Raw genomic sequence first — 10,959 nt, forward strand, 5'->3', positions numbered from 1 at the left:
TCTAAAGGCATATCACAGCATAGTGACAATGAAATGAGTTTATTCTGCCTCGGGGCTCTGTTCAAGTATGTTGTCATAGCAAAACCGAAGAGATCTTTCACCACTGGAAGGGCAAAGTCCTCCTGTCAGCACTACAGTGGAGATCTGGGATAAGAGGCTGAAATGACAAGTTATTTCTGTTGTAGTAGGGCTTTTCCAGATGCTTTGATAGGGATTTCTACAGCCTGCATGCTATGTGCACACTGGCTCCAGGCGATCTCCCCCAAGAAGGCATAATGTGGCTAAAACAGAAAGAGGATTGTGCAGTGATATACCACAGATGGTTTATGGATTGAACATGGACCTGGAAGGAGAGTACAGGGATCTGAGGGGCAGGAGGGAGCAGAGTTGTGTGAGGGAAATGAGAGGAAAGTTTGGGACTTGTGCCCCACATTGATGAATTACCTATAGTTTGTCAGATAGGAGTTTCACTCTGTAAGTTACAGAGAATAGACGACAGGAAACAGTGGTGCAAAGACACATCATGGCAAACAAATGGAAGCATTTGGGCATAGCCCAGCTCCAACATGATCCAAAGCTCACTAGAGTCAGTGGGAGTCTTTCCATTGGCTTCAGTAAGCTTTGCCTCAGGCCTGTCACACAGAGGCAAGGGTGGGGCAGAGCCAAGAGCCCCAGCAAAGGAGAAGGCAGCATGTTTTAAAGATAGAATTGGAAAGTCATGGAGTTGGTGAGGCAGAGAGATATGGGAATACTGTTCCAGATGGCAGGGCATGCAGAGGAAGGGATTTTTGGACCAACTGGGGGAAGGCTCAGTTAGGAGTTAGATGGTCAGGAGCTTAGAGAGATGTAGAAAAAAGCAGACAGAAAGCTGAGCTCAGGCAAATCGCAAGAGAATCTTCAGAAGGAGGGCAACTGAACTTGAACCTCAAGAGAATACCCACCGGGAGCCAGTGGAGGCATTTAAGCTATGACGGAGCTTCTCTTGGTACGACTGCACGTAGGCAGCATAATTCTGGAGATGCTAGTGTCTGGAGAGCCATGGGCAGACCACAGGGAAGAGACCTGCAATGGTCAAAGAGAGGAGCAGGGCATGGATAAGGATTTCAGCAGAGATGTACCCTGGGTGGTGATGTGAAGGATTTAGTGAGCAGGCTGGGTCACTACAGGTTTAACCTCTACCATGAACAGGTGGAGTGTATATCTGGGAACTTTTCCCACAGCCAGATCCACCACACCCAGATCAGAGTGACAAGCAGAGGAGGATTCAGCATGAGATCCACAGACACTGGGGACGGCCTCCCTAAAAGGAGGGATTTGCCCTAGCGCATTTTGATTTATTTCTGGATAAGAGTTGAGATTGGAGGTGGTTAGTTTCGGAGCTAGCTTCCAACAGGTTTGCTGCTGAAGGATGAGTCACATCCTCAGCTGGTGTAAATCTGTGTAGCTCAGCTGAAAGCAAGGGAGCTATGGTGACTGACCCCAGCAGAACCTTGTACAATATATCAAGAAAACAGCCTGACCACAAGTATCACTGTGTTCCAGCAGTGCTCAGTGAGTTGCTCTTACATTCCACTTCGGGTTTCTATGATTAACATTTCAATTTCTCTCCTTACCCATAAGATTTGCCAGCTGATGCAACAGGGTTTTATTTATCTAAAGAAATAGAGTCAGGGGATTACACAAAACCAAAATGCAGGAAAAAACACAGCATCTGCACTTAATCCCCTTAATCAAACAAAGCATGTCCTGTAAGTGGGAGCCTGCTCGCCGCGACGTTTACCACTGCTCTAGCACTGATCCCCCAGGATAGCTGTACTTCAGAGTTAGCCCTGCTCCAGCTGCACACTGTCTTTCTCTGAACCGTGGTCATGTCTAACTTCGGACGCACTTCTGCATTCCTTGTGTGCCCAAAACTCCAGCAGAATTCCGTAAGAGCTTTGGGTGTGCAGTGAAAGCAGGAGTGGCCTCAACGTTACTGGCTGTGCGTAATATTCTCAAATGCTCCTAAGGGACTTAGAAACATATGAGTAATGTTTTCAAAAGTAAAAGGCACTCAGGGGTTGGGTCTCACTGAAATTCAATGGGACTTAGAGTCTAAGGTAAAGATACTTAGGCACCTAGTAAGATTTTCGAAAGCACCTACACACCTAGCACTTGTTGAAATCAATGGGAGTTAGGCACTTAGATGCTTTTGAAGATCACACTAGGTACCTATCTGCATGTTAGGTACCTAAATCCCTTTAATTATCTGGCCCTTAGTGCCTAAGATATTTCTGAACGAGTTAGTCTGGGTCTTCCTGTATGCTGTGTACAGTGCCCAAAACACAGAGTTTGCTGAGTAATTTGGGTTTGGAAGATGTTACTATAATAACGCTGGCGAATTGGTCTTTTTCCAGCCACTCTTTAAGAAAATTCTGACCAACGCATGGATGTTAAATAGTGAAATACTGGACTCAATAATGTCAGCAACTGTACAATTTTGCCAACACCTAAAACATTTAGAGCAGCCTGTTAACAAGGTATGTATCCTTTTCCTATGCATTGCAATTGGCATGAGGTTACAGCAGTATAGATGGTGATCTTATTTCCAGACTAGGGGCTGACCCTGCAAAGGTCACTCCCTTCCCGTCAATGCAGCTATTGATATAACTAACAATTGCTTAAATGAAAGTTTGCAAGGTATGTCCCTTACTTTTTCATGGAAATAACCTTTTTGTGCTTCCTATCTACAACTGAAATAGGGGAATTGGTCTCAAAGAGGAACCAAAAGCATTGGTTAGTATATTACTGTTCAATTGCAACACCCTGGCTGCCAATGCTGTTGCACATTGTTCCTCCATCGGTTCGCTGCAATGCTGCAACCCTCTGGGAAGTCCAGCGACTCAAGGGAAGCAAATGTCTCCACATCCACCAAGACCTTAACAACATCCCCCACCTCCACTTGAAGGCATGTGAGCCCTTTTGGACCCACGTACTTAACCTTTAATACTGTGACTTCAACGTTGATGAAGCTTGGAAAGCTGAATGAAGTTCACAAGAAGTCACAAGTACCTTGTGAAAGATCCAATGTAGGAGACCCCCTGGTTTCAATCTTTCAGGAAGCTCATGGGCAACCCTAAACCACATCCATGCAAACCATGGCAGATGTGTATATTTGTTGCACAAATGGAAAACAAAAAACTCTCCAGTGTGCAACTGTGGTCACCCAGAACAGATCATGAAACATAAAATGACTCAATGCTCGATTCACAAATACAAAGGAGGCATCACAGTGATATACTCTACTACTCCTGACGCAATTATCTGGCTTAACCACCTAAATGTAGAATTATAGTTGTTGCTTTACATCTATATCCAAACCTATTATTAAACAGTCCCACATGTCCCCATTAGTTACTGAAGAACCAAATCACCAACATATAATCATGGATCAATTTTGGATAGAGACAGTGAGTAATTATATGGCTTCTTTTTGTTCACTATCTTCACTTCATGTCTAGGCAGATGGTGGATGGAAGGGAACATGAGCCATGTGTCCTGCTCAGAAGCATCCACGCACTGCGCTGAGTGCTCTTCCGAAAAGTGGCATTCAGAACAGAATCCTGGGCTGGCATTTCACGTGTGCTCATTAGCCCAGAGATGCTCAGCCCAGGATTCTCATCTACCTCTTCTGACATTGCCAAGGAGTTCCAAGGCTCCTCTGCTCTCACACCTCATTGCCCTCCATATTTTCTTTTAAAACAAATAAACAGGATTTTCTAGGGGATGCTCACAAGTACGTGGTGAGAGAGTACATCATACAGGCTATCAAACCGAGAAAGAGAATGAAGAGAGCCAAGCGGGAAAAGGTTGGCAACAAGATGAAGGAAGAAGCTACTGTCATACATAACTGCTTCGAAGAGCTGGTATGTAAAACCTCCTACTGCATCAAGGCCTTTTTAGCTGCATTACAGAAAATGAAAGGTGGGCTGGCGTGAAACCCAACATGAGAAGCAGCCAATCGATAGGGCTGTGACTACACTAGCATAGTTTTCCTAAAATCCCCCACTGTTGCAATCACTGGTTCAGCTCAACCAGTACTAGAACTGGTGTAGACAAGGCATCTGCAGTCACTAGTAGCTTAAGGACCACAGACCTAATTTTCAAAAAGCTCCCAGTGACTTCAAATGAAAATATGGGTCAGGCCCTGCCCCACCGAACCCTGCTCACAACAGGCTTAGGTGGCAGTGATTAAAATGCCAGAGGCTGCCTGAAGCTTGTCTACATTAGCACTACGCCCACCTTTGCTACAACTGATGGAGAGAAACCAGAGAGATCAACGGTGGGATATTTTTAGGAAAACCGTCCTCGTCCAGAGAAGGCCTAGAGAGGCAGAAGCCGGGGCTTTGTGATGGGTGATATTTCAGGCTTGAGTTACTGCTGACTGCACCCTTTGTAGTCATTGATACCAACGTTCAAAGCACTTCGATGCCGTTGAATATCCCAGCCTGAGGGAGGTGGGTGCCCAACTGCTATTGAAATTCAAGGGATTTGGGCACCGAACTGCTTTAGGTTCTTTTCAAACCTCCCAGCTTTGATCATTAGTGAGCCAAGGGTAGTGCTTCTTTGGCAAGCGAGGTAGAGGAAATAGCCACTCAGGGCAATGCAGACAAATCAGCTTTCCGAGAGGTTGGCATTTGATATCTACCATATTATCATGCAGGGTCCAGGCTAGGGTGACCAGATGTTGCAATTTTATAGGGACAGTCCCAATATTTGGGGCTTTTTCTTATATAGGCACCTTATATACCCCTCCACCCCCTGTCCCGATTTTTCACACTTCTATCTGGTCACCCTAGTCCAGGCACGAACCTACAAACTGTTATTCACATGAGTGGGCCATACTCATGCACTCCGTCCCCTTGGGCCTACTCACGTGACTGCAAAGTTGGACCCCTACTGAAATTCCAGTAGGACGATCTAAGCGGCCTTCATGCACACAAGAGCTCCGTCCCCACTGTTCCCAGTTCCAAGGAAGGAGCCGGAAAGCAGCTGCTTGCTTTTAAAACCCTTTGTGAACCACTGAGACTAACAATGCCTTAAAAACGGTTGATAATGCAACAGAAAAACTAAAACCTCGGGACCCTGTTCCCCTTCATTTCACAGACTCACTGTTGGTCCTTTCTATGCAACATTGCAATACAACCAAGACATCATATTACAGTGTAACATCCACTGCCATGTGTTATGGTTTCTATAGAGAGTCACACAGGGAGGCTGCATGGCCTACAAGTTAGAGACTAGAAGTCAGGAGAAGAACAAGGTTCGAGGCTGACTGCCATGGCTTCACGCCATGATCTTGAGCAAGTTGGTTAACTTCTCTGTAAATGTGAATCATACATGTTGACATTTCTCATTAAAATACAGATCACAGACTTCACCTCTTCTAACTTATCTCTAGGGCTCTGATGTGGATTGGCTTAATTCTGCCATTCATTACATTGCAAACATAATTTCCGAGAAGAACAGACACAAAATCAAGGAATATATTGAGGAAATATGTCAGGCTTATCCAGATGTCAGGTATGTGGGGTTAATATCAGAGGTTTTCTCAATGTAAAGTGCTGTGAGCAGGGTGAAGCTCAGGTTTTTTGCCCCTGAATATTTATATAATTTGCTTCCAGGTTGGTAGCAGCAGAATCAGCTGAACTTTATGGTACACAGAAGTTATTTCCGATCCCATATTGTTTTACTGTGTTTTATTTGAAGGCTCTGTGCTAGCCAATTTGCAGGGCTCAGCGTTGGAGGAAATGGGTTTGGTCTAGGTCTTAAGATGAGCACCCAAAAACTGAGGCCTCCAAGGTCAGTTGCTGCTTTTGAAAATTTTAACTGGATTTTTGAAGGGGCCGCATCCCAAACCCTGATTTTGCTGGCACAATCCAGTAGTTTGGCATCTAAATGCTCTCTTTTGTGCCCTCAATTTATTGTGCTTCCAAAATTGCACCTGCAAAATTGGAGGCTGTTTTTAAAAACCCATGTGTGGAATGGCAGCTGTATAAGAAAGGGCATCTTCCTCTCTAAGTGGGGGCGAATTCCTCTCTAAAACCTCCTGTATGGATTTCAACCCTACTGAGGGTGAGGCAGAGAATATGTATCCTTCCAGGATTATAGGATAAATAATATCCTAATTTGGCTACTAGATGCCATGGTGGTTGGCACACTAGAAATATAAATATAACATCGATACAGGGGTTGGATGGAGCCAGGGCTGCAATAATGTGGTCTAATGCTAGTTGTTGGACTTGGTGCTAGGCTGGCTGGGTGGTGTTGGTTACCTGTGATAGAAGATCAGACTGGAATCTGCTGGTCTCTCCTGGCCTTAAACTCTATGGCTATGACTACACAGTGGTAGGTGCATATTGAGCATTTCTCCTGGGCCCCAGATTGCTGCAGAATTTAGTCTTTTGTTTTTAAAAAGTGAAGTTATGGTTGAGATTTCCAAACCTGGCCAGGGGATTGTAAGGTTACAATCCAGCCTTCAGTGGCAAAGCGACATCAGACAGAGCAGAACCTGATACACATTTCTCAGCTTTTGTTGTGGGCTTTTGGGCCATCCTTTTACACCAAAGTGAATCTGAAGCACTGCGCTTGTCCACAGTACCTACAAGTCAGGTATGATCTCATATCCTTAGGCCCCTCTAAACTATCAATTGATTTTCCATGACTCAATAAGGAGTCTGATACATGTAAGGTTATTGTTTCTCTAGAACTAGAACTTTGGTTGTATTATCATACTTCAAAAACAATAGAGTTTAATGACATCAATATATCCACTAAACAGCAAAGCTTAAAGTATGTTTCACAAAAGTTAGTTTGTAAAGCACATGCAGGTGACTGCACTATGTTGTGTGGTTACCACTGGCAGGACCGGTGCTACCATTTAGGCCAACTAGGCGGTTGCCTAGGGTGCCAAGATTTGGGGGCGCCAAAAAGCGACGTCCCCAATTTTTTTTTTTACAGCGGCTGCTATGCTGGGAGGGAGAGGGAGTCTGAGCCACCGGCAGGCAGCCCAGGGGTTCCCCGGGTCAGCATGCCGCCAGCAGCCCAGGGGAACCCCTGGGTCAGAGCTGCCGCACGGATCTCCGGGCCGGGGTGGGAGCTGCCGCGAGGGGGGGGGGGGGGCCCCCGGGGGGGGGGGGGGGGGGGGGGGGCGGCCGCGGGGCGGGGGGCGGTGCAAGGTGGAAGTTTCGCCTAGGACGCGAAACTTCCTTGTACCGGCCCTGACCACTGGATGTTATTTGCACACGGATTAATTTAAGCATGAAATTTAGCAGATTGCTCAGAACACAGAAACTGAATCCAAAATATTTAACCAATCTAACCCTAAAAAAAAAGCCCCAAAAGACTTCTGCACATACTTAACTTTAAAGCATGTGACACTCTTAAATCTGCTGGATTGGGGTCAATGACAATTTTAATAATTAGCCTTAAAACGCAACCACAAGTAGATTTCAAGGTTCATCAACTTGGCTTTTGTTTCTTAGCTTGCACTTGCTGAATCTTATAATCTTTGGCCAAGCAAGTTTTGAAAACCAGACAGAGCCTCCTAGCACTGTCTTGCTTTAGAGCCTAGCTGTCATGACTCAGATTTTCAGGTGGGTTTCTGCATCTGTCTGTGCCCAGATTTCTGGAATAGTGCCCGCTACTTAAGTCTTCTTTACTAGCTCTAATCTAATTAGTGCCTGTCCATTTCTTGAGTATTACTGCCCACATTATTTAACAATCAAATACTCGCTACATAAAAGGCCCCCAGCTTCTCAGGAAATCTTAGTGTGATGAAGGTGGAGATTTCACATTAATGTAGAAAACATCCAGGGAGTAGATTTTCAAGGCACAAAGAGCAGGTAAGCACCTAACTCCCATTGGCTTCCAATAGGAGATGGGCACTTAACTCCCATCTTGTGTTTGCAAATCTTGGGGCCCAGTTCTGCCAGCCTTACTCATAATAAGTAGTAACCCACCTGGCGAGTGGCCATGTTGAAGATAATGAGACTCCTCACAGAATAAGGTATTAACATAAAGGTGGCAGAATTTGATTCTATACTAACACTTACATTGTACCCTGACCCAGCAGTCCTTACACGGGCAAGTCTCCCAGCTGACTGTGAAAAAGACATTCCTGGGCACTTGCAGCTATGTTGTATTTTATCCACAACTGCCTGTATCAGAGACCATTAAGCTATCCCATTCACCAGCATCACTGATTGTCCCAGAGTTTTTATGCCTCCAGGCCCCTCAGCAATGCTCTGTGTTAGCCCATGGTGACTATGGGATAATCGGCAGAGAACACCTGAGATATATTAAGGGATGGAAACTGTTTGGCTGTTTCCGCTCTACCTTACCTTAGGGCGTGGCTTGCTGTTTATTTGCATTGTTTGGACTCCTCAAGAATGACACTGGTTTTGTTTTTCACAGAAAGGAACATATTGAAGCTGTTCTCACCTGTCGAGGATTGGACCGGAACAAGAAAAAGTCCATTATTCAGAAAATAGACAAACTCCAAGAAAATGCAGAAAGCGTGGCTGATAGAACACTCTTTGCCGAGATTGACACTCCAACTCTTGTCACATGCTTTTAAAGACCAGCTAGACAACAGAAATAAGAGCATCCAAAATTTTTACAGTTCTTCTAAGTCATGCTCCTAAACATGACACCTGCTCCTCCCTGCCCATAACTCAAAGCATTGTAACAGATGTACAGAAATTGACTCTCATTTCTAGAAGACAAGGACAATGGAGGAGTCAATATATTGCACAAAGAGGTCCCTAAGCAAGCCCTGATAAATACCTAGAGAATAGTTATCAATGATTCACAGTTGAGCTAGAAGGGCATATCAAGCAGGGTCCTGCAGGGATCTGTCCTGGGTCAGGTTCTATTCAATATCTTCATAAATTATTTGGATCATGGCATAGAGAATACACTTACAAAATTTGCGGATTATACCATGCTGGGGTTGCAAGCACTTTGGAGGACAAGATTAGAATTCAAAATGATCTTGACAAACTGGAGAAATGGTCTGAAATAAACAAGATGAAATTCAGTAAGGACAAAGGAAAAGTGCTCCAATTAAGAAGGAAGAAGCAATTGCACAAAATGGGAAGTGACCGCCTAGGAAGGAGTACTGCAGAGAGGATCTGGAGTTTGTAGTGTATCAACAAACTAAATATGAGTCAACAATGTAATACTGCTGCAAAAAAGACAAACATCATCCTGGGATTTATTAGCAGAAATGTTGCAAGGAAGACACGAGAAGCAATTCCCACATTCTACTCAGCACTGATAAGGCCTCAGCTGCACTATTGTGTCCAGTTTAGTGTCCTTCACATTGGGAAAGATGTGAACAAATTAGAGGAAATCCAGAGGAGAGCAACAAAAATGATTAAAGGTCTAGAAAACATGACCTATGAGGGAAGATTGAAAAAACAAGACTGGGGGTGGGGGAGAGGTATAACAGTCTTCAAGTATGTAAAAGATTGTTACAAAGAAGAGAGTAATAAATTCTTCTTTTTAACCACAGAGGACAGGACAAGAAGCAATAGACTTAAATTGCAGCAAGGGAGGTTTAGGTTGGACATTAGGAAAAACTTCATAACTGTCAGGGTTGTTAAGCACTGGAACAAATTACTTGGGAGGTTGTGGAATCTCCATCATAGGAGGTTTTTATGAACAGGTTGACAAAAGAACATTCAAGGATGGTCTAGGCTTACTTGGTTTTGCCTCAGTGCAGGGCAATGGACTAGAATGGTCCCTTCCAGTCCTACATTTCTATTATTCTAACCTTATCTGCTAAAGGCATCTGTCACAGGGCAGAGGTATAAAACCTTTGGCTGCCCTGCGAAAGAGCTGGCTTCCCCCTGTTTCCCTGTAGGGTGGCCGGGTTTATGGGCCAAGACCCCTAGCAGGGAGCCCAGCTGCAGGCCCTAATGAGGGCAGGCTCAGGGTGATTTGCTGAGCCTAGTGGAACCAGCTGGGTTGATGACTGGGAAGGCGTATAAACCCAGGGAAAAGCTCAGAGGGGGAAAGCCAGAGAGGAAGATAAGAAGCTTGAGGCTCTGTCTCTGCGGGCTGACACAGGTCTCAAAGGTCAGAGGACCCATTGAGGGGTCAGAGCGGGGACTGATGTTGGGGATTTGGGACTGTTCAGCCACTGTAAAGAAAAGAATATGGGTGAAGCACCTGCAAGAGGCGTCTGAGACCCTTTCTTTGGCCAGCCCAGGCACAGGGTGCAGGGACAAGGAGAAGGAAACCTGTGCCGCCCTGTAACACATAGGGACTTGTCCGAGATTTCCTCCTAACCACCGATTCCAGTGGCTGCCAGTATGGAGGAGACCCTGAAATTGCTGGTTACTACAGTGCAGGAGCTGCAGCAGTCCCACCAGACGGAAAGACAGGCCCTGATGGCATGGCAGGGGGACCAACAACGGGCCCTCCAAGACTTCATCAAGGAGCAGTCAGTGGCCCAACAGCAGATCCTCTAGCGCAGGGGTCGGCAACCTTTCAGAAGTGGTGTGCCGAGTCTTCATTTATTCACTCTGATTTAAGGTTTCACGTGCCGGTAATACATTTTAACGTTTTTAGAAGGTCTCTTTCTATAAGTCTATAATATATAACTAAACTATTGTTGTATGTAAAGTAAATAAGGTTTTTTAAAATGTTTAAGAAGCTTCATTTAAAATTAAATTAAAATGCAGAGCCCCCTGGACCGGTGGCCAGGACCCAGGCAGTGTGAGTGCCACTGAAAATCGGCACGCGTGCCATAGGTTGCCTACCCCTGCTCTAGCGGGTAGTGAGTCCAGCGAGCAGGGACGGAACCAAGGCACCAGGGTGGGGGCTCTGTAAGATGGGCCCCATAGATGACCCAGATACCTTTCTGGGGACCTTTGAACGGGTGGCTACAGCAGCCGGCTGGGAGAGTTCAAC

General features: G+C 45.4%; 1 protein-coding gene across 1 annotated transcript in view; it reads left to right on the top strand.

The window, feature by feature from the left end:
- EXOC3L4 (exocyst complex component 3 like 4) overlaps nucleotides 1–9,364 on the top strand; it is a 38,971-nt gene extending 29,607 nt beyond the window's left edge. The window contains exons 9-12 of the mRNA XM_029912084.1: nucleotides 2,397–2,519; nucleotides 3,753–3,905; nucleotides 5,441–5,562; nucleotides 8,455–9,364. Coding sequence (XP_029767944.1) covers nucleotides 2,397–2,519; nucleotides 3,753–3,905; nucleotides 5,441–5,562; nucleotides 8,455–8,617 — 561 coding nt within the window. The 3' untranslated portion in view covers nucleotides 8,618–9,364. The remainder of the gene's footprint in view (nucleotides 1–2,396; nucleotides 2,520–3,752; nucleotides 3,906–5,440; nucleotides 5,563–8,454) is intronic.
- The last annotated feature ends 1,595 nt before the right edge of the window (nucleotides 9,365–10,959 follow it).

This window comes from Terrapene carolina, unplaced genomic scaffold (assembly GCF_002925995.2).
Source record: "Terrapene carolina triunguis isolate 2854851 unplaced genomic scaffold, T_m_triunguis-2.0 Scaffold189, whole genome shotgun sequence".
NCBI lineage: Eukaryota > Metazoa > Chordata > Testudines > Emydidae > Terrapene > Terrapene triunguis.